Raw genomic sequence first — 24,341 nt, 5'->3', positions numbered from 1 at the left:
TGAACCTAAGAGATAGCCAAGCGCCAAGCCCTCTTGTTCCCATTAAGATAAAGCCACTCTCCGGGAACAACTGCTGTCATCTCTCCCTCCAGTGACCCCAACAATGGTAGCTTTTGACCACTGGTTTCTTTTTTCAAGCATCAAAAAATGCCTCCTCACTACACATTTCTTTCAACAAATCACACCATCTTTCTCTCACCTGTCTCGTTTGCTGCACCTACATCTATAACTTTTAGGTCCTCATCTGCTTTCCTGCTTTTTCCCCTCACAGGCTTCCCAGATGGTGCTAGTGGTAAAGAACCCGCCTGCCAATGTAGGAGACTTAAGAGTTGCAGGTTCGATCCCTGAGTCAGGAAGATCCCCTGCAGGAGGGCATGGCAACCCACTCCAGTATTCTTGCCTGGAGAATCCCATGGACAGAGGAGCCTGGTGGGCTACAGTCCATGGGGTCACAAAGAGTCAGACATGGCTGCATCGACTTAGCATGGCTGCATCGACTTAGCACACAGTACTGCTTTCCTGCAGCCAAATAAACTATCTTCAGGGAAGAATTTTAGTCGCCCAGAAAGAGAGTCATGCAAATCATGTGAGAATCAAAAAAAACTTCTGTCTCAAGGGTGATACAGGAGCAGAGAATGTCACAAAGCTATAAACCTCTGAGATTTTTTTTCCTTCTTTTAAATTGGCCATAGGTGGGAGAAGACTGCAAGGATGAGCTGGTTCTCTGCACTCCCTTTATGGGTTCTGAAACAGCAGCAGGTCCCAACCACTATTTTCAGAGCCGTGCTGACATTTGTTAATAATGTTGGTGTATAAAGCCAAGCTCATTTTAAACTAATTTAGACACAAAGAAAATTAGCGAGTATGTGTCAGAATGGAAAGGGGAGAAAATCAAGTTACTGCTGTCACAGACAGAAAGCGAAAAGCTTGAGGTAAAATGAAAATGGCTGTTTCCCATTAGATGCAAGGACTGGGGGAAAAGTGAAAATTTCAGGTGAAAAGCAAATCCTCTCCCTTCTTGAGGAGCCCACCGACAGCTTGCTCCTGAGCAAGCCCTGCTAGGCTCCTACTTGGCTCCAGTTATGCACCCAAGGAAAAGACACCTTTTCAATGAGCCTACCTTCTGAAATTAACAGAGGGAAGAGTCTGATGCTGTTTTATTTGTCAAAACTGTTCTCAAAAATGACTGCTCCCAGGACCTCCCTGGTGGCCCATTGATTAAGACTTTGTCTTTCAGTGCAGCAAGGCCAGGTTTGATCCCAGGTGGGGAGCTAGGATCCCACATGCCTCACAGCCAAAAAAAAAAACCCAAAACCACAAAACAGAAATATTATTGTAACAAATTAAATATACATTGTAAAAATGGTCCACATCAAAAACAAATATTCCTCCCTAAATACAAAGTAGAAGCTTGGATTGGATTCTGGAAGAGTAAAAGGACATAAAATCTGGTGAAATCTGACAAGCCTGTGACTTAGTTAACGTACTTGATAAATGTACCACGATTGTGTAAGATGTTAGGGAAAGCTGGGTGAAGGATATAGAAGAACTCTCTATATTAGTTTTACAACTATTGTATAAGTCTGAAATTATTTTCAAATAAAAACGTTTAATGAAATGATGCCCCTTTAGTTGACTTGACTCTGATCTCTGACAGATAGGATCTGGCTTCTGGATGTGGTCTCCTGTGCATTGGGCTTCCATTCGATCCTTTGGAAAAACCAGAAGAAACTTTCTGGCCAGCTGAATACCTTCCTTTAGCTCACAATGCAGGCAACAGGAGAGCACAGCCCGGAAGGAGAAGGTTCGTTTCGTGTCCTAGAGGAAGGCTGCTTGGCAAGCAAGCTGTGTCTGGCTGTGTCTCCTTGCACCATGTCTCCTTTAATTAGCGAGGCAGAAAGGCAGAAGCCTAGAAAAACCAACAAAATGAGCTCAAACAAAGACAGGCTGGGCCTGTCACCTGTGTTAATCATCTGCTCTCATTAGAGGGTAGCTGTATATTTTCTCAGACTTGCTCTTGATTCCCTATATATTTTATTCACTACTCATTAATGATGGAAGATTTATTATTCATTCAAAATGCCACTATCAAGAATTAGCAAGAGAATTCCAAACTGTAGACACTTTTCTTTAGGTTCAGGGCATTCAGTTGTCTTTTAAAAATTGTTTCTATGTGCAATCAATATTGAAAATTTCAGTTTACCTACATAAGATAAGGACTAATTAAAGTTAGGGAAAGCCGGGTTTCCAGAAGAAATTAAGGTTCTTGGAGTAATTCTCACAGTTTAAGCATGTAGCCTATATTTTGTGCAACAAGTTACTTCAAGTATAGATTATTCTCTTGAACACAAAGACACCTACTTTCAGAAATGCATGTATGGCCTCCACAATTATTTTCTTTTGCCAAGATCAGTGTAAAATATTTTTACTTAAACACAATTGTCTGTCTCAAGCATAAAGATGAAAAGCTTTCCTCGTATTTCTTGAAGGATGGTGGAACAGAAAATAACAGAGACTCAGAGTGGGACTAACTTCTATATGAACTTGAGTGAGAGGCTCATATTTCTGCATTCCAGTTTCACTATGTCAGACACAGTGGTTCCAGAAACTTCTCAGGTTCAGTGGTTCAGAGGTTCAGTGGTGCTGAGAGATTAAAAAGAAGGTCTCGAAAATGCTCAGAAATCTCTTAGATGGTGAAATTTTTATTTAAAATGAGGAACAAGTTATTTCTGCTAAATAAGCAGAAAATTCAATACCCAACCACTGGGGTAAAGACAGACTTTTAACAAATGGTACTAGTATGACAAGCGTAGGACGTCAAGAAACACCTGGAGTGACAGGCAAACGTGGCCTTGGAGCTCAGAACGAAGCAGGGCAAAGGCTAATAGAGTTTTGCCAAGAGAACGCACTGGTCATAGCAAACACCCTCTTCCAACAACACAAGAGAAGACTCTACACATGGACATCACCAGATGGTCAACACCGAAATCAGATTGATTATATTCTTTGCAGCCAAAGATGGAGAAGCTCTATACAGTCAGCAAAAACAAGACTGGGAGCTGACTGTGGCTCAGATCATGAACTCCTTATTGCCAAATTGAGAGTTAAATTGAAGAAAGTAGGGAAAACCACTAGACCATTCAGGTATGACTTAAATCAAATCCCTAACGATTATACAGTGGAAGTGAGAAATAGATTTAAGGGACTAGATCTGATAGAGTGTCTGATGAACTATGGACGGAGGTTCTTGACATTGTACAGGAGGCAGGGATCAAGACCATCCCCATGGAAAAGAAATGCAAAAGAGCAAAATGGCTGCCTGAGGAGGCCTTACAAATAGCTGTGAAAAGAAGAAAAGCAAAAAGCAAAGGCGAAAAGGAAAGATATACCCATTTGAATGCAGAGTTCCAAATAAGAGCAAGGAGAGATAAGAAAGCCTTGTTAATTGGTGCAAAAAATAGAGGAAAACAATAGAATGGGAAAGACTAGAGATCACTTCAAGAAAATTAGAGATACCAAGGGAACATTTCATGCAAAGATGGGCACGATAAAGGACAGAAATGGTATGGACCTAACAGAAGCAGAAGATATTAAGAAGATGTGGCAAGAATACACAGAAGAACTGTACAAAAAAACTCTTCACAACCCAGATAATCACGATGGTGTGATCACTCACCTAGAGCCAGACATCTTGGAATGTGAAGTGAAGTGGGCCTTAGGAAGCATCACTACAAACAAAGCTAGTGGAGGTGATGGAAATCCAGTTGAGCTATTTCAAATCCTGAAAGATGATGCTGTGAAAGTGCTGCACTCAGTATGCCAGCAAATTTGGAAAACTCAGCAATGGCCACAGGACTGGAAAAGGTCAGTTTTCATTCCAATCCCAAAGAAAGGCAATGACAAAGAATGCTCAAACTACCACACAATTGCACTCATCTCACACACTAGCAAAGTAATGCTCAAAATTCTCCAAGCCAGGTTTCAACAATACGTGAACTGTGAACTTCCAGATGTTCAAGCTGATTTTAGAAAAGGCAGAGGAACCAGAGATCAAATTGCCAACATCCGCTGGATCATTGAAAAAGCAAGAGAGTTCCAGAAAAACATCTATTTCTGCTTTATTGACTATGCCAAAGCCTTTGACTGTATGGATCACAATAAACTGGAAAATTCTGAAACAGATGGGAATACCACCTGACCTGCCTCCTGAGAAATCTGTATGCAGGTCAGGAAGCAACAGTTAGAACTGGACATGGAATAACAGGCTGGTTCCAAATAGGAAAAGAAATAAGTCAAGTCTATATATTGTCACCATGCTTATTTAACTTATATGCAGAGTACATCATGAGAAATGCTGGGCTGGATGAAGCACAAGCTGGAATTAAGACTTTCAGGAGAAATATCAGTAACTTCAGAAATGCAGATGACACCACCCTTATGGCAGAAAGTGAAGAATAACTAAAGAGCCTCTTGATGAAACTGAAAGAGGAGAGTGAAAACGTCGGCTTAAAGCTCAACATTCAGAAAACAAAGATCATGGCATCCAGTCCCATCACTTCATGGCAAATAGATGGAGAAACAGTGGAAACAGTGGCAGACTTTATTTTTTTGGTCTCCAAAATCACTGCAGATACTGGTTGCAGTCATGAAATTAAAAGATACTTATTCCTTGGAAGAAAAGTTATGACCAATCTAGGCAACATATTAAAAAGCAGAGACATTACTTTGCCAACAAAGGTCTGTCTAGTCAAGGCTATGGGTTTTCCAATAGCCATATATGGATGTGAGAGTAGGACTATAAAGAAAGCTGAGCGCCAGAGAACTGATGCTTTTGAACTGTTGGAGAAGACTGTTGAGAGTCCCTTGGACTATAAGGAGATCCAACCATTCCATCCTAAAGATCAGTCCTGGGTGTTCATTGGAAGGACTGATGTTGAAGCTGAAACTCCAATACTTTGGCCACCTGATGTGAAGAGCTGACATTTGAAAAGACCCTGATGCTGGGAAAGATTGAGGGTGGGAGAAAGGGACGACAGAGGATGAGATAGTTGGATGGTATCACGGACTCAATGGACATGAGTTTGAGCAAGCTCCAGGAGTTGGTGATGGACAGGGAGGCCTGGCGTGTTGCAGTCCATGGGGTAGCAGAGTCGGCAACTGAGCGATGGAACTGAACTGATGACAAGAGTGGCCTTTTCCTGACAAGGGAGGGTTTTGCGTAGAGAAGTAATAAGCCCTGATTGCTTCTTTGTGTTTTTTTTTTCCTCTCTGTACCCCCTGGCATGCGGGGATCTTAGTTCCCTGACTGCTGCTGTTTAGTCACTCAGTCACGTCCGACTCTCTTGCAACCCCATGGACTGTAGCCCGTCAGGCTCCTCTGTCCATGGGATTTTCCAGGCAAGAACACTGGAGTGGGTTGCCATGCCCTCCTCCAGGGAATCTTCCCAACCCAGGGATTGAACCCAGGCCTCCCTCGTTGGGAGTGAGGAGTCTCAACCACTGGACCACCAGGGTAGTCCCTGATTAAACAAGACTACTCTGGCTGCTTTGGTAAGAAGAATCTGAAGGCTAGGGGTGGGGGTGGTGAATAATGCAGGGAGGCAGGTGGAAGGTGGCCACAGCCATTCCAAACAGGAGTGGAGGTGGGGAAGATGTGGGCAGGTTCTGCCAATGTTTTGAAAGTTGACCCAAATGATAAGGAGAGTAAGAGAAAGACGGCCAAGGAAGATTCCTGTATTCTTGTCATAAGCAGTAGGGAAAGATGGAGTGGTCAGAAACAGAGATGACAGAGAGGACAAGAAGAGACTGAGAGTAAGATCAGGGCTTCAATTCTAACCACCATGGGATCAGATGTTGAAGGGGAATATCAAGGTGGTTAGCTGCAAGTCTGGAGTTTAAAGGTCTGGACGGAGATGGAATTTGGGGGTTATCAGTGTACTGTATTCTTGCCTGGAGAATCCCAGGGACGGGGGACCCTGGTGGGCTGCCATCTATGGGGTCACAGAGTTGGACACGACACAGCAGCAGCAGCAGCAGTGTATAGGAGGTGGTATTTAAAACTTGACAAACGACACTGGAGGGAGTCAGAATGGTTAGGAGAGGTCCAAGGACTGAGGCTGGAGCTGTCCAAAACATAGAAGTCAAGAGAGTGCAAGGAACTGACCTAGGAGACCAAGCCTCCACTCCTCTCAGCAGCCCAGCTTGTACTTCAATGAAAAGCCTGAAGATGGTGAGGTCCTTTGTATATAATTAAGGCCACAATTACCTGGGGAAAGAGCCTTTAAGAGGAAAGAGTGTACATCCCCCCTTGATTTTTATTGACTGGGGGATTTTTGTAGAAACTGACGCCTGTGGTCAGTGATTTGTTTTGTAAGTGAATATTGAAACACTGCAGTCAATAATGTTTGAGTAACAAAAGACATATTAATATATCTCTAGTCAATAAGTTGTTAAGAGTTATTTGGTATTTGAGCCAATTTGTTGACTTAAAAAATTCACCTCTTTGAAGGCACCAAGACACTGATTTAGGGGCTGGTTGTGGGGAAGAAGGTTTGGAATTGACAGCCTGGAAGGTAAATCTGGTGTTGGAGAAGACTCTTGAGAGTCCCTTGGACTGCAAGGAGATCCAACTAGTCCATTCTGAAGGAGATCAGCCCTAGGATTTCTTTGGAAGGAATGATGCTAAAGCTGAAACTCCAGTACTTTGGCCACCTCATGCGAAGAGTTGACTCATTGGAAAAGACCCTAATGCTGGGAGGGATTGGGGGCAGGAGGAGAAGGGGACGACACAGGATGAGATGGCTGGATGGCATCACTGACTCGATGGACGTGAGTGAGTGAACTCTGGGAGTTGGTGATAGACAGGGAGGCCTGGCGTGCTGCGATTCACGGAGTCGCAAAGAGTCGGACACGACTGAGCGACTGAACTGAACTGAAGGCAAATCTGTAATTTGGAGATGGGGCTTCAGAAGTTCCTTGCAATATAATTTGTTCAGAATTTAAAATGAAATATATTTTGCATGTGCGTACTCACATATTCTTGACATGTGGCCTCTGAGCAAAAAATTGTCTCTAATAAAATTAAAAAATGGTACCAGGGACTTCCTTGGTGGTCCAGTAGTCAAAGACTGAGCAACAACTCCAGGGTTCAATCCCTGGTCAGGGAACTAGGATCCCACATGCAGAGTGGCGTGGCAAAAAAAATGGTAGCAGCCTTAGGATTGACTTTACAAACAAAGCTGTCTGTGAATTCAAAAATTAAATAATATGCTTTTCTCACTGACTCTGAATTATCTCTGGGGGCCTGGGCTACATGTGAATGCTGTGACATCAGTGGAAGTCCCTCTTCTCTAGGACACAGCCCATCCCTATAGGGAATGTCTCTCATATTTATGAGTATTGTGCAAACAAAAGAGCAGTTGCTAAAACATGGATTTATTTGGGCATTACTGTCAAGTATGATCAAAGACAAAATTCTCTGAGAGCTCTGTCGGATCATCTGTAGTACTCGAGTTCCAGAAATAGCACTCGTACAGAACGTATTCATGTGCAAAGTGGATCATTTATTTAGCACCAAAATCAACTTTTAAAAACATCAGTTCCATCTTAAAACAGGCATTTAAAAAACATTTCTGACATTCTAAGTTTGCATCTAGACATCTGCACAATCTGGAGACCCAAATTCCACTGTGATTTCCACTGACAAAGGTGATTTTCACCGACTGTGGGAAGCTGGGAGCAGAGCCATGGCATGGAGGTAACTGTCCTTCAAAAGGTCCAGTGGGTCCCAGGGATGCTGTTTCCTACTTGCTGAGGTTTCCTCCTTGATCTCCAAGGAAAGAGTTTTGTGGTTGCTTACAGAGACTCTTGGTAACTGGTCAGGAATCCACTATATAATCATATTGCAAAATTTCTTGAAGAGGAAAAAACCACGACCGAGGTCTCTTGCCCACTCACGTCTGCCATGCTAAGCTCCTCAAACAGAGCTCTTAATCAGCAACACTGAAGTCCTGATCTCAATGTAAGAAGGGCTGGTTAACACCCTTTAATAACTACTTTGCAATTCCAAAGGACTCTCTGACAGCTTTCCTAGGGAGGGCATGAAGTAACTGAGGATCTCAGAGGCAAAAACAAGCTGTTTAACCATTTCCCGTCTAGGCTGACTGTAGAGTTCTGTGAAGTCCAGTGTATGAAGCCCTCATCACAGAAAAGGAAAACAATGTCTTCTCTTTAGTAAAAGCCAGGCCATTCATCGGCCTTTCCCCTTTTCCTTCCTTATTCTTGGCAATTGTTTTTGGAAACTGGGTAATTCTCCATAGGAAGGTGGCAGGAGATACTTACAAGGAGAGCCAGCATGTCCAGGGGTACTGTCCTTTGTACAACCACAAGGAAGATGAGGCAGTTCAGCTCAAGAGGACATCTTACGAACAGGCAGGGAAGGTCCATTTGTATCCATCCTTTGGAGCTGGTGAAACTGGACATCGAAGGCTGTCCAAACTCCCAGGCACAATGAATCCCGGTTCTAACTCTACTGTGATGTGTTAATGATCCTTCTTTATCAAGGACCTTGGCTGTGGGTTCCTGGGCTAAGGACGCCTAGGCTGTGGGTCAGCAGATAGGACAGTCCTGGAAGACTCAGAGGGCCAGAGACAACCCCCAGCATGTCATTTCCCCACCAGATCATACCACTCCTGACACTGCTACAGGGAATAAGCCACAAGATGGGACATGATTCTGGCCCTTTACAAGGTCAACTTGGCTCCTGTCAAGGACGCACGGAGGGATAAGTCTACAGGGAGAAATTCTGTGTTCTTCTGGCCTTCAGTCTTCCATGTCAGTGAATTTTCTCTTTGCGTAGTTCTGAACCAGGTTGGAAGCTGTGAGCTGAGATGCCTGCCCCTTCTCCCAGCACTGAAAATCATTCAGTCCTTTCTGCCCTGTTTGAAACAAGCCTCTCTCCATCTCATCTAGTCGGGCCACGAGTGCTGACGTGTCTTCATTGTAAGCGTTCTGGGAGGAATCCATGATGCGGCGGAAACGTCCAACAAATGTCTGAAGAAGAAGTGCCAGAGAGAAATCAGATACATTTTTTTAAAATCCCTGAACACTTAAAGGCAAGAATCTGGTTTGGGACTCAGTCAGAAGGAGGTTTGAGCCTCCTCTGCCTATCACCTGTGATGAACCATTATACCCCTTTCTTATTTCCAGGATTTCCTGTTGGTTCCAACTTTTAGCAAGCAAATATGCAGAGCAGCACACAAGTCATAGTTACATGTATAATAGGCAAACACAGCCTAACTGTAGGCTGACCTAGAATAACAATACACTGATCGCATAAATCATACACTCCCCTGGGTAAGAGTAACATCTGGTGGCTGGCACGCCTATCTCCTGAGTCATGTGCAATGCCATAGGTTTTCATGTCAATTACTTGCCTGCAGGAGAGAATGGGAGATGTCGGCATTCTCTGGACTGTCAAAATGCAGGAGCTGGGAGCCGAACCCATAGAAATGTGGTCCCATTTTGTGGAGGTCCACCACGTTGGCGTCTGCACTGAACACAGTCCTCCAACCCTCCTGGTAGATCTTGGGAAGTTCCACTGAAAGGATCCGCCGCTTGTTGTCAAACAGTCCCTTTGCCAGCCACAAAGGGAGTTCAAGCTTTGTGCCCTGTATCACACAGCATTGTAGGTTTTAAAGACAAGTAACGTAGTAAATGTGTTACTATGCACGTGACCTGAGAGAATGAATGAATATCAGTACTGCCTGTTCTCTCTAGGGGAATGACTGCCAAACACAGAAGATGTAGTTGTGACTTAAGAAATGAACTGTGTGGGCTGAAGTTTTATGTCATGATGGAATGGAGAGAGAAAAAGCATTTATATACCAAAAACAGAGTGAAGAACAAAAATGTGACACAAAGGGAAGGTTTTCCTAACTAACGTAAAAAAAAACTATCCAATTGCAGACAACAGAAAATAGAAGGATGGAAAAAATGTTATCAAACAGTAACCAAAAGAAAGAAGCATTACTAGAGATAAAGAGGGACCTTTGATAATAAAATGGTCATTAAATCTATCAGAAAAATAGAAATATCTGTCTAAATCAACAGAAGTAAAAGGAAAAATGACAAATCCGTAATCATCATGGGAGATTTTAACATATCTGTTTTTGGTAAATGAGAAGTAGCAAACAAAAAAATCAAGAACAACATAGACAATCTAAACAAAACAAATAAAAACTTCACCTAATTTACATATATATTATGTACTGCAGACCATGACTTCACAATATCGAACTTTTCAAGCACATCGCTGTTGTTTAGTTGCTAAGTCATGTTCAACTCTTTTGTGACCCTGTGGACTGTAGCCTGCCAGGCTCCTCTGTCCATGGGATTTCCCAGGCAATAATACTGGAATGGGGTGCCATTTCCTTCTCCTGGGGATCTTCCTGGCCCAGGAATCGAACCTGAGTCTCTTGCCGTGGCACATGGATTTTTACCACTGAGCCACAGGGAAGCCCTTTCAAGCACAAACCAAATGGTTATCTTATGCTACGGTTTACAGCAAATGCTAACTTTCAGAAAACTGAAATCATTCAGACTATGTTGTTTGGCCACTGTGGAACTAAGCCAGAAATCAAAATCCAAACTGTATGTAGCAAAGTCCCCAGATGTTTGGACCTAAGCACCAGTCTTCTCAATAATTCATGAGTCAAAGAAGAATTCACAGTGAAAATTAGAAAATCAAATTAAAACTTGTGAAATGTAGTTAAAGCTACAGGAAAAGCACAGCTAAAAATGTAAAAAAGAAAGCTGAAAAATCAATGACCTAGGTACCCATCTCAAAATGTGAATGGATGCAAGAGAACAAAGAAAATTAAGCCCAAAGAAAATAGAAAGGAAAGAACTAATTAAGATAAGAACTAAATGACCTAAAAATGAAGGTACAAATGAGAAAGCTGACAGAGCCATTATTTAGTTCTTTTAAAAGACTGCTACAAGTGATAAACTCCTAGTAAGACTACTTAAGAAAGAGATCATAATTTCTCAATATCAAGAATAAAAAGCAGGACACAGCTATAGTTGTACAGATGTTTAAAAGATAGTAAAAGGATATTTTGAACAACACTATACCACTATATTTGAAAATTTAGGTGAAACAGTCAAATTCCCAGGGCGAAAAAACCATGTACCAAGAGTAAAACTAGAATAGAAAATCTGATAGCCCTGTGTCTATGAATGAAATGAAATACGTCAGTAAAAACCTTCCTACACAAATCTCCCACGCAGAAGAATCCTAAATAGTATATGTAGACATTGTGCCCTCAAAGAAGGGGACCATAAGTCCCCTCTCCTTAAGTACAGCTGTACATAATGACTTCCTTCCAGAGAGAACAGTAACTTTACAATGAAAACAGAGTAACTTTACAATGAAGAATCCTGACAAACCCCACATAGCTCAAGTGATCAAAGTTTCTATCAACACAAGTCATGCTGATGGCATGTACCCTTGTTAAGATGTGGTAAAAATGGCACTTTACCTCTATGGTCTCCCACCTCAAAACACAGTCTAATCATGAGAAAACCAACAGACAAATGCCAAATGAGGAATATTCTCAACAAAATACCTCGCCAGCACTCCACAAAATTCATGGTCATTAAAAACAAGGAAAGTCCGATAAACTGTCAAAGCCAAGAGGAGCCTAAGGACACACAATTACTAAATGCACTTTGGTGTCCTGGATGGGAACCTGGAACAGAAAAAGGACATTAAGTAAAAATGAAGGAAATATGAATAAAATATGGATGGTACACCTCTGTTTATCAGTGTGTAAGAGAACCAACTACTTAACTACTCTAATGGAAAGTCAAAAAATAATGTCTAAATGTTTAAAAACTCAAGATAAATTTAAGAACATTAATTAGAAATATGGAGGTGAATTTTGAAGAGACTATGAAAAAAGAAGACAGATCCTGTGGAAATGGAAAGGTCATGAGGGAGAGCAAGGCAGGGCCTCCTAATTTTTTCTATAAATCTTTGGGTATTATTTGGCTTTTTAAACTTTGCATATGTCTCACTTTGATAAAAATAACTCAAAACAGACCAAACAAAAATGCCCAAGTGAAGAGGAACTAAAAAAGCCTCTTGATGAAAGTGAAAGAGAAGAGTGAAAAAGTTGGCTTCAACCTCATGGGGAAACAGTGGAAACAGTGTCAGACTTTATTTTGGGGGGCTCCAAAATCACTGTACATGGTGATTGCAGCCATGAAATTAAAAGACACTTACTCCTTGGAAGGAAAGTTATGACCAACCTAGATAACATATTCAAAAGCAGAGACATTACTTTGCCAACAAAGGTTCATCTGGTCAAGGCTATGGTTTTTCCAGTGGTCATGTAGGGATGTGAGAGTTGGACTCTCACATGTGAAGATGTGAAGATGTGGACTCTCACATGTGAAGATGTGAAGAAAGCTGAGCGCCGAAGAATTGATGCTTTTGAACTGTGGTGTTGGAGAAGACTCTTGAGAGTCCCTTGGACTGCAAGGAGATCCAACCAGTCCATTCTGAAGCAGATCAGTCCTGGGTGTTCTTTGGAAGGAATGATGCTAAAGCTGAAACTCCAGTACTTTGGCCACCTCATGCGAAGAGTTGGCTCATTGGAAAAGACTCTGATGCCGAGAGGGATTGGGGGCAGGAGGAGAAGGGGATGACAGAGGATGAGATGGCTGGATGGCATCACCAAATCGATGGACATGAGTTTGAGTGAACTCCAGGAGTTAGTGCTGGACAGGGAGGCCTGGCACGCTGCAATTCATGGGGTCGCAAAGAGTCAGACACGACTGAGCGACTGAACTGAACTGAAACAAAACTTGGGTTAAATAGGAAATTAAAAAATAACCATTATGGGACTTTCCTGGTGGTCTAGTGGCTAAGACTCCAAGCTCCCAATGCGGGTGGGGGGCGGGGGCCGGTTCCATCCCTGGTCAGGGAACCAGATCCCACATGCCAAAACTAAGGGTTCGCATGTGGCAACTAAGACCCCCACGCAGCCAAATAAATATTTAAAAATAAGAACCATTACAAGCCATGTTCCTGGGACAAACTCGAATTTGAAGTCATGCAGTTCTAAGTTCGAATCCCAGCTCACCACTTACAATAAGACCCTGGCACCCTGGCCAAGTTACTCAACATATCTGGGCTTCAATTTCTTTACGTGTAACAACATGGGACTATAGCGTTGTTAAAGAACTAAAGGGGTAATAGATCCCAGCACTAAAAGCTCTCAGGAACTGGTTGCTGATGCCATCATCATTTCAGGAACGAATATAGCAATTTGCAGCTCCCAGACATCATTTGCTCCTACGGAAACCAAAACTGTTGTTTTGCTTTAAGGCAAAAAGTAATCAGAACCCTGGTCCGTAGGCGCCGATCCTTAAGCATCAACACACATCGGGTGAAAACACATTGCTGAATTTGGATAGTTTCAAAAAAGAAATCCGTGTTGGAGGGAGCCTGACGACCCAGTATAAATTTAGTTTCCATAGGGGTCGCGAAGGCTTGGGGGTGGGAGTGGGGCGCGCAGCGAACAGGACTCAGCGCTCGGCTCGGCCTCCCTGTACTGTAAAACTACAAATCCCAGAGGGCATCGCGCCCGGCTACGCGGCGCCCCAAAGCCCGCAAGTTCTACTTGGAGTTGTAGTCTTTCCAGACGGGATGGCTTACCTCCGGGATAGCATTGTCAGTCTCGGCCCCTCCGCTCCGGTCTAGGAAGAAAGCGCCGAGGCGCGGCATGGGGATCTCCGTGCGCACCGAGAGCTTCTCGTGGGACATCAGAATGTCGTCCAAGGAAAGAAAATTCTCCTCAGGACCCAGCGCACCCGACTCCACCCGGAAATAAGCCTCGGACATGGCGGCGGCTTGAGCGTCTTCGTTTCCACTCTCGTGATTCGGGAGACCTCCGGGAGTCAGAGATGTAAAAGGAGGAGGCGGCTGAGGCTGGTCAGGATTGTGAAGGTTGAGGAGGTCGCTGCGGCAGTCAGATTGGATTCAAGCTCTTTTCCCGCGCCCGCGGACGGGCCAGACAGGAGCAGTCGATCCAGGCTGGTCTGCCCAGACAGAAGCAATCGACAAAGTCTGCGGATTTGGTTCTGCGCGACCCAGAGGAGGAGGAGCAGTACTTGGCTCCGCCCAAAGTGTTTTTTTCAGGAGTGTAGTCCGGGGTGAGACGGAGAAGGCAATGGCACCCCACTCCAGTACACTTGCCTGGAAAATCCCATGGTTGGAGGAGCCTGGTGGGCTGCAGTCCATGGGGTCGCTAAGAGTCGGACACGACTGAGCGACTTCACTTTCTCTTTTCATTTTCATGCATTGGAGAAGGAAATGGCAACCCACTCCAGTGTTCTTGCCTGGAGAATCCCAGGGACGGGGGAGCCTGGTGTGCTGCCATCTCTGGGGTCACACAGAGTCGGACACGACTGAAGTGACTTAGCATAGCATAGCATAGTCCGGGGTGAGAACTTTAAATAAAACTGGAGATTGCTTTGAAGCTGCAAAATGTATTTGCACTAGACCGTGGTCCTTTAAATGTTTATATGAAATTTAAAACACTTTGCAACACACTTGGGGGCTTCATTGCACCCTCCCTCACTGACCTGATCCAGTCTGAGTTTACATTTTGTCAGTCTCTGTGAATCTCTGTTAATGCTGGTACTTGAAAGAAACATTCAAAACACAGCAGAACTCTAGCACTAGCCCCAGATCATTATTATGGACTATTTGTAGTATTTTGGAATGGGTATAGATTACAGTGGGAGGAAAGGTTTACACACAGAGCCACATGGTTTGCAAGGGTCCTGAGGCTACTGAAGAACCTCCCAGTTCATCTTAACATCAATTTGCTATCTCTTTTTATGGCTCTCATTTTAAATCCTTAAAAGAGGAAATCTGATCGGCCCAATTCATCTCTTTCAGGCAGGTCACACTGGTCACAGGTGACCAGCCTCTCTAGAGAGTGGTTGCCTGTGACCAGGGCCATTACTGGTGCAGGGGGAGAGCACCAAGGAGGGGTCATGTTACATGGTACCAGACTTGGGGGCGTTACTCAGTCAGGGCTCTGGGTGGTGGCAAAGAGTTGAAAGAGGCACTACAGAACTTATTCATAAAGGACATTTTCTGGGGCAACTAGAGCTATGAACAGGGGGTTCATGGGAAAGGAATGTATATTAATCGTGTTTTTTATTTTACACTTTACGATGCTATGACATTTTAGGGCCTTGCGGCCCTGGGAAGAACTGTTCGTTTGAGGATGAGCTAATTCCCGGAGTAATAAACAACTTGCCTTCCATGGACAAAGCAACTGATCCAAAGCCCATATCCCAACCACTTCCTTTATCTAACTCCCACATACCAAGCCAATATTTCCCCTTCCCTAAATCACCCCAGGGCCAAATACTGGACAATTAGAGACCAACCTGATTCCAACTACCCAATCCTAAGTTTGCTCAAACTTATCTACTCTACCTCACCTATTTCTTCCCATAGAGACCACCCTAAAGTCTGGGCCTCCTTCAGCCTCCTGACTGAACCTAGTGCTTCCCCAGGTGGCCCTGCATGGCTTGATGTGTGCCCCTTTCTCTTGGGAACTGTGAGTAATAAAACTTCTTTCAGTGGCGTTGACCATTCTGTGCAATCATTCAGTGACCAATGGAAGTTAAACCCTGGGCATCATCCAAGCAAGAGGCAGTGGGGGCGGGGGGGTGGACTGTAGAATAGCCTTCAGTGCTATTCTAAGAGGCTATTCCATAGGAAACAGGAGAAAAAGTAAGGCTTTTGAGCAAGTAAGGACATATATTTGGGCTTTAAAAAGCATATCCTGGCAGTGAAGAAGGGAGAGGTCAGATGCAGGGAAGCTGTGTTGGATATCACAGTGGTAAAGAATTCGCCTGCCAATGCAGGAGACGTGGGTTCTATCCCAGGGTGGGCTACAGTCCCATGGGGCTGCAAAGAGTCAGACACAACGGAGCATGCACACACAGTGGGCAGTACCTGGCAAGTAGTTGGACACAGGAATGAAGGACAGAGATGGTCAGAGATAATCCAGGTTTCTAACTTGTCAGCTAGGTGGGTGGAGGTGACACTGATAGCTGTACAGAGCACAGGCAGTTTGAGGCAAAATATGAGTTCGAGTTTGCACTTACGGAGTCCAGAAGCTGCTGAACAGGCAGATCTACAGCCCAGTGGAAAAACCAGCCTTGAACTTTTAGTTATCTGTTCAGTATTTTGTGATCGTTACCTAAGAGCTTTTTTCTTTACTTTTTTTTTTTTTTTTTTTTTGTCCACACCACACAGCTTGAGGGATCTTAGTTCTTCTACCAGGGATTGAACTCATGCCCTTGGCAGTGGAAGCACAGAGCCCTAACCACTGGACAACCAGTGTTATCTATTTTGTGATAGTTATATGAGAGTCTTTTTTAAAAAATCATATTTTAAATGTTCAGTTTGCTACACTATCCAATACCACAATAAACAGAGTTACTAGCCAAAACTTTTAATTTCTCTGGTGAAATGGATGTAGGACACTGGATATAGTTTGGGGTAGAAATATAAGTTAATTTGTCTAATTGAAGGTATGGCAGGTTATTTGCTGACAAAGATAGTAAGCTATTTTTTACATTGAAACAGTTGAGATGGATGCTTAATGATCTATCAGTGCCAAAGAAAGGCATTACTTTTGTGAAGAGACCAGAATATTGGCTCTAAACTCAAATACCACAGTGTTTAATGTCATGACTCATGGTGAAACTGTTATTCATTGTTTGTATGTTTTTCCTCCATTTAGTCTGTTTTCTCCTTCAACTAATAAATGAATAAGTCACAAAAAGTGAAATGAGTGCAAGTTTGAGCTTATGATGCTAAACAGTTGCATTAATTCTTTGACAGAAGTGGCACCAAGTTTTATCAAGTAGAGATCTGTTTGTAGCCTAAATTTTAAGAGCCAGCTTCCCTTGTGGCTCAGCTGGTAAAGAATCCGCCTGCAATGCAGAAAACCTGGGTTTGATCCCTGGGTTGGAAAGATCCCCTGGAGAGGGGCTAGGCTACCCACTCCAGTATTCTGGCCTGGAGAATTCCATGGACTCCATGGGGTCGCAAAGAGTTGGACACGACTAAGTGACTTTCACTTTCACTTTTAAAAGCCAGCAATGCTTCTCTTCTCTAAGAAAGCTTCTGTTTCTTAGTACCAGTCTATGTACCAGAATTACGTCGAACAGAATTTCAGTATACCTATAATATTCAAAATATAATCAGTATATTTACAATATATGGAATTTCAGTCTTCTGAAAAGTATCTGCTGAATCCCTGAAAAACAGAGTAATTTTTCTACTGTAATCATTTCAAGATTGGAGAATTGTAGAACTATGTGACATACACAGACTTTTAAAAAAAATTATTTTTGATATGGACCATTTTTAAAGTCTTTACTTAATTTGTTACAATATTGCTTCTGGTTTGGTTTTTAGTTTATGACTTTTTTTTTTTTTTTGCTGAGAGTTGTATGGGATCTTAGCTCCCCAACCAGGGATCGAACCTGCATCCTCTGCTTTGGAAGTGAAGTCCTAACCGCTGGGCAGCCAGGGAAATCCCTACACAGATTGTAGATAAAGCAAAACAATGTGCAGCTTTAATTTTTTTTTTAAATACCAGTACTTTATCTTTTGTATTTCTTTTTAGACTTTTTGGTTGTTGTTGTTGTTGTTTTCTGAATAGCAATGCTTTCTAAATTTCTTCCTTTGAGTTGGGGAGGCTGTGGTGCAAGTAATAGAAATCCAAATCCAGGGGGTAGTGGGTTGGGGAGGACCTACAGGGGTGGTTAAGGAAACCATCCTTCCAGTTGCTTGCTTAGCCAGAACTTACACCCTGTTACTGGTCCATCAGTGAATGCTGCCTCTGCCTTCACAATATTTCTAGAATCTGACCATTGCTTATCACTCTGGTTCAGGCCATCATCATCTCTTGCCTAGATTGTTCCATAGCTTCCTATCTAGTCTTGCTCTGCCAGTGGCTTCCTTATTGTTCCTTGAAACCCCAGGCACACTCATTCATTCCTCAGGGCTTTGCCCTGTCTGTTCCTTGTCCCTAGATCGCCTTTCTCTCATATTTCCACATGGCTGGTCCCATTCAGAGTTACCCCCAAAGTCACCTTGAATAAGTGCAGCTCTAGCCAAGTAACCAAGGCCTTCCCTAGCCATCCTACCTACAATTTTAAACCTCCTCCACGGACACCCAGTATCCCCTCCCTTTTCCCCCCTAGCACTGACCACTCAGTAACATCTTGCATATTTTACTTACTTACCTTGCTCACTGTCACCCCTACTAGAAGCTTAGATCAGTGAGGGCAGGGATTCTTTCTGGTGTACCTTTCACTGGTGTATCCCTGCTGCTTAGTGCATGGTGTGCTGTGTGCTGTGCTTAGTCACTCAGTCGTGTCTGACTCTTTGCGACCCCATGGACTAGAGCCCACCAGGCTCCTCTGTCTGTGGGGATTCTCCAGGAAAGAATACTGGAGTGGGTTGCCATGCCCTCCTCCAGGGGATCTTCCTAACCCTGGGATTGAACCCAGGTCTCCCACATTGCAGGCAGATTCTTTACCATCTGAACCACCAGGGTAGGCACTTCCTAATTATTTATTGCTATATATATAAATATATATATAGCAATATATATATTGCTATATATAAATATATATTGCTATATATAAATATATATTTTTGCTATATGCTAATATATATAAATATATATATAGCAATATATATATTGCTATATATATATTTATATATATAGCAATAAATAATTAGGAAGTGCCTACCCTGGTGGTAGGCATAAATATATATATATATATATGTAGGTATAAATATATATAGCAATATATATATTATCTATATATAAATAACTTTATAGTAGTGATATTATTTTCCTTTAAAAATAAATAAACTTTATTTATAGTAGTGATATTATTTTCCCCAGCCTCTGGACTCTAATGTCTGATGACCTGAGGCAGAGCTGATGTAATAATAATAGAAATAAAGTACACAATGAATGTAATGCACTTGAATCACCCCAAAACCGTCCCCACTTCCCAGCTCCCCGACCCCCCTCCCCCCAGTCCATGGAAAAGTTGTCTTCCACAAAACTGGTCCCTGGTGCCAGAAAGATTGGGGACCGCTGCTTTAAAACATGAGATGAAAATAATGAATCAGTTTTAAATAAAAAGCAGTGCAAGTGCAGATATCACAACAGTCATAGAGGGTAGCCGTGAAACATTGAAAACACTGCCTTTAAGTGGTTAAATATACTTTGCCGACGTACTGGTTCAGCCACATCTAACTTTCTACATCCATGAGCTCCAGTCATTCCAGTGCCACAATGGAAGCTCACTGACCAGGTTTTGCTCACTTATTAATACTTTTGTTAAAGTTTGGTGAATGCTTCAGTAGAGAGTAGATAAGATTTAGGGACTTCCCTGGTGGTCCAGTGGCTAAGATTCAGAGCTGCCATTGCAGGGGGTGTGGGTTGGATCCCTGGTCAGGGACCTAGATCTCACCTGCTGAAACTAAGACCTGCAGCAGCCAAATAAATTAAATAAATGCTATTTTTTTTTTTAATGTAGAGAAGATTTAAAATGGCTTGGCGTAGTTTCCTACCTATGAGACCCGCCTAGCAGCCATTAATGCTCAGTTGGTGTGTAACTCTGGGATCCAACAGGCCTGGGTAGAGTCCAACTTCCAACACTTTAACTGGCTTTGGACCTTGGGTAAGTTATTTAGCAGAAGCTTAGCTCCTGCATCTGTAAAATGGGGATGATATATATGATAGTAACTGGAATGAATGAGCCAGTCTTCAAAGAGCACTTAGTTCAGGGCCTGGACTATAGTAAGGGTTCAATAACTATCCTCCTTATCATCATTATTCATGCACATTTGTCCGTTGCTGTAACCTCAGCATCCCAAACGATACTTGGCACATAGCAAGCACTCAGTAAAATTTGTTAAGTAACTATCATCATTCATTATTGTCATCCTTGATCAAGGCTTGACTACACTTGCTCCCTGCCCCCCCAATTCAAGTTTCTAAATGTACTTGAAAATAATAAATGATTATTCTTCAAATTCCCCCTACAAACATTGCTAGAATTTAGCTCTTGTGAGTTCAAATTCTTAAACTTTTTAAATTTCTAAATTACAGTACTATGTTTGAAACCTTATTATATAAGGTTAATGGATTTAAATCACTGGAGTTCATTTTTACATAATTTAAATGTTCTCTTGGTTGAGCTATTTCTTGAGCACTGCTTCAAAACGCCTTCAATGAGATCAAAATAAATTGATGGGCATAATGCGACCTTCTGTGTGGGTAGCTCCAATTTTAGATTCTTCCCACCATCTTCGGCAGAAATCGTAAATCCATCTTATATATTCAGAGACTTTGTGTATGTCACCCTCTTAACTTGGCAAAGGAGCAGATATCACATCATTCTAATAGAGGTAACTCATTTAATCCAACTTTTCTTGTTCTGTGTTCCCAGCCCCACAAAAATACCCTTTTCTCCCATTCCTTTCTATTTATCTTTTTCTGGTAATTTATTATGTAATTTAATTCATGATCTGAGAGCCAGAGTTTTTCTCAGTCCGAAGGTAGTGGAGTGGTAAGCAAGTCCATTAGTTTGAGGGGAATAAAGGAGAAATACGACTGTCATTTGTTCACTAAGAGGTTCAGACGTCGGACTTCCCTGGTGGTCCAGTAGTTAGGAGTCCACCTGCCAAAGCAGGGGACGTGGATTCAAGCCCTGGTCTGGGGAGATCCCACAGACCTCTGGGCAACTAAGGCAGTGTGCTGCAACTGCTAAAGTTGGCATGTCCTCGAGCCCGTGCTTCACAATAACAGAAGCCACCTCAGTGAGAAGCCGGTATACGGCAACCAGAGAGTAGCCCTGCTAACCACAGCTCGAGAAAGCCTGTGCACAGCAACAAAGACCCAATACAACCCTAAATAAATAAATAAATATTTTTTTAAAAAGATGTTCAGATGCCTATTAGACGCCCTGGGGCTGCCGACATGACTGCATAGACCGATATGAAATGTTCTGGGCTGTTAAGGAGAATGGTGCCTAGTGGAGAAAATGATAGATGATAAAAGTGATAGAAAAAGTGAAAGGTGTTAGTCATCCAGTCGTGTCTGACTCTTAGTGACCCTATGGACTGTAGCCCACCAGGGTCCTCTGTCCATGGGATTCTCCAGGCAAGAATACTGGAATGGGTTGCCATCTCCAGGGGATCTTCCTGACCCAGGGATCAAACCCGGCTCTCCTGCCTTGCAGGCAGATTCTTTACCGTCTGAGCCATCAGGGAAGACCAACAGAGCCCTGTCCAAAATGTAGAAGTTCAGAAGGACTGGGGGGATTCTGACCTGGGCAGAAGAGGGGTTTACAAAGGTTTTACAGAGGAAGGGGTATCAGAAGGGGGCCTTCAAGAGTGAGTAAGACTTTTCCAGCAGGCACACAAATGCAAGGAGGGGTCACCCCAGTCCCAAGGATCAACTTCTAGTAAAGATGTGGGATTAGGAGGGCAGGAATAGAGACACGGATGTAGAGAATGGACTTGTGGGAAGGAGCGGGAAAAGGAGAGGGAAGGACGGATTGAGAGAATAGCATTGGCATGTATATACTACCATGTGTGAAATGGACAGCTAGTGGGAAGCTGCTGTATAACACAGGGAGCTCAGCTCAGCGTTCTGGGATGACCTAGAGGGGTGGGATGGAGGAGAGGGAAGGCTCGAGAGGGAGGGATATATGTATACATATGGCTGACTCACACTGTTATACAGCAGAAACACAACACTGTAAATCAATTATACTCCAATTTTAAAAAAAGAAAGAAAAAGATGTGGGATTGTGGAAGTTCAGGACCAAACTTCTCTTCTTCCAAACTTGTCCCTCCTTTTGCCTTGCATATCCTGGTTAATGGCTCTGCCATCTGCCGATGACCTGTATCTTCATATGACAAATAACAGGGAAATCCAGTTCAAACTGGCCTAAGTGAGAAGGGAGTCTAGACTCCAAAACTGGAGTCTAAGAGAGTTCATGGTTGATTGGTCCAACAGCCTAAGGATGTCACTAAGAATCTAATGGTTGCTTTGCTCTGTACATAGCCACATCCAGTTATGGATCATTCCCCTGGGGTCACAAAATGTTTGCCAATTAAGTCTGGTCTGCAGGGTCTTTATTTTTGTCCAAAACAAGGAGATCATTGGGTCTCAGTAGAGAATTCTGACATTGATTCTCACTGGCAGGTTTAGATCACATACCCCTGAACCCCAAACTACTGTGAGAGCAATGGAATAAGCTAATTAGTGTAAGTCAACCAAGGCCCTGGAAAAGGAAATGGCAGTATTCTTGCCTAGGAAATCCCATGGGCAGAGGAGACTTGCGGGCTACAGTCCACGGGGTCACAAAGAGTCAGACACAGCTGAGCACTCATGCAGGCGCTCATGGCCCACCTTTAAAGCTGGAAGGGGGTCAGTTTCCTTAAAGCACATGGGCTGCACAGCAGAGGAGACTGAAGGCCAATTTCTGCATGATAATCTAGGCACTTTTAGGGAAGGGCAAGCTGAGGAGTAGAACAAATACCCACCACGATCACTGCCCAATCTAGGCCCCTGGGAAGAATTCAATATTACTTCTCCTCTCACATCCCTATATCCAACCTTTCAATAGATTCTGCTGAGTCTACCTTTTTTCATTCTTTTGTCTATAAAGTTGCCTTTATTCGATCCCTCACCACTTCTCACCTGTACTCTCAGAATGCTTCCTGACCAGGTTTCCTCTGCCTCTTCTCTCTCCTTCTTCCAAAGTTCCTTTGCACTCAGTCACAGTGATCTTTCTACCCTAGAGATCTGATCCTGTTGATCCTGTTACTCCCCTGATTACAATCCAAGCAGCTCCCCATTGTTTTTGGAATAAATTCTTAAAAAAAAAATTATTTGGCTGTGCCAGGTCTTAGTTGCGGCACACGGGATCTTTCTTTTCTTCAGCTGCGGCATGCAGTATCTTTAGTTGTGGCATGTGAGATCTAGTTCCCTGACCAGGGATTGAACCCGGCTCCCTGCATTGGGATCGAGGAGTGTTAGCCATTGGACTACCAGACAAGTCCCTGGGTTATAGAATAAATTCTAAACTCCTTGCTAAGTCATACCTGTCTTCCATGATCTGTGTATTAGCTTGCTAAGACAACCACAACCAAATACCACAGACTGAGTGGCTTAAACAACAGAAAAGTTCTCACTGTACTGGAGGCTGAAAGTCCAAGACCAAGGTGTCAGCAGGGCTAGTTTCTCCTGAGGCCTCTCTCCTTGGTTGCAGATGATGTCGTCATATGGCTTTTCCTCTATGCAGGCACATCCCTGGTGTTTCTTTCTTATAAGGACACTGGCCATATTGGATTAGGGTCTCTTCCCCCAGGTGGCACCATTGGTAAAGAACCTGCCTGCCAGTGCAGGAGGCATAAGAGATGTGGGTTTGATCCCTAGGTCGGGAAGATTCTCTGGAAAAGGAAATGGCAACCCACTCCAGTATTCTTGCCTGGAAAATCCTACGGACAGAGGAGCCTGGTGGGTTTCTCGTGTCCAACTGTTTTCGACCCCATGGACTGTAGCCCACCAGGCTCCTCTGTCCGTAGGATTTTCCAGGCAGGAATACTGGAGTGGTTTGCATTTCCTTTTCCACGGGATCTTCCTGACCCAGGGATCAAACCCACATCGCCTGTGTCTCCTGTATTGCAGGTAGATTCTTTACCAATGAACCACCTGGAAAGCCTAATTTGATTAATACCAGGCAGTAATAAGCTGGTTTCCATCTCCATCTGCAGCTAATTTCTCATTGTTACCCAATGATACAGTTTCCAAGAGTGAAGATTAGTTGGAGACATCTGATGGAACACAGCCATACACACCACCCTTCCTATTTCCTGCCTCACACGTTCTTAAGGATCCCTGCTGTATTTCATGTGTCTACATGAAACCCATAAAAACATAGGAAAGCAATAAAGAGTGCCACCAGAAGAGCAGATTATACATGAATTCCTATGAGATAGAAAGCAGATGGGATCAGATTGATAGAAAAACTGGAGCAAAGAAAAACACAGCTTAAACATGGATAGGGGAAAAAAAAACTACTACCAAAGAAACTAGAACATTTGGGGGATATTCTAAGCTCAGTCAACAGACACCTGGAACCGGAGGAGGTGCTGGGGTAAGAGATGGGACATCTGTATGCATGAAACCCAGATCAGC

The 24,341-nt window shown here is 43.2% G+C and overlaps 1 protein-coding gene across 1 annotated transcript; it reads right to left on the bottom strand.

Moving 5' to 3' along the window:
• Positions 1–7,541: 7,541 nt before the first annotated feature.
• Positions 7,542–14,074, bottom strand: GINS3 (GINS complex subunit 3). The gene is made up of 3 exons (XM_086350928.1): positions 13,724–14,074; positions 9,435–9,668; positions 7,542–9,051 (listed from the first exon to the last, which is right to left on the bottom strand). Exons 1-3 carry the CDS (start codon positions 13,907–13,909, stop codon positions 8,821–8,823), a joined length of 651 nt encoding a protein of 216 aa, XP_086207054.1. The 5' UTR covers positions 13,910–14,074; the 3' UTR covers positions 7,542–8,820.
• Positions 14,075–24,341: the final 10,267 nt, after the last annotated feature.

Source organism: Bos grunniens, chromosome 18 (assembly GCF_055505025.1).
Source record: "Bos grunniens cultivar Pamir isolate PY7600 chromosome 18, Bosgru_T2T1.0, whole genome shotgun sequence".
NCBI classification, from domain to species: Eukaryota; Metazoa; Chordata; class Mammalia; order Artiodactyla; family Bovidae; genus Bos; species Bos grunniens.
Note: the sequence above shows the minus strand (reverse complement) of the source record. Positions and strands in the feature narration are given on the sequence as shown.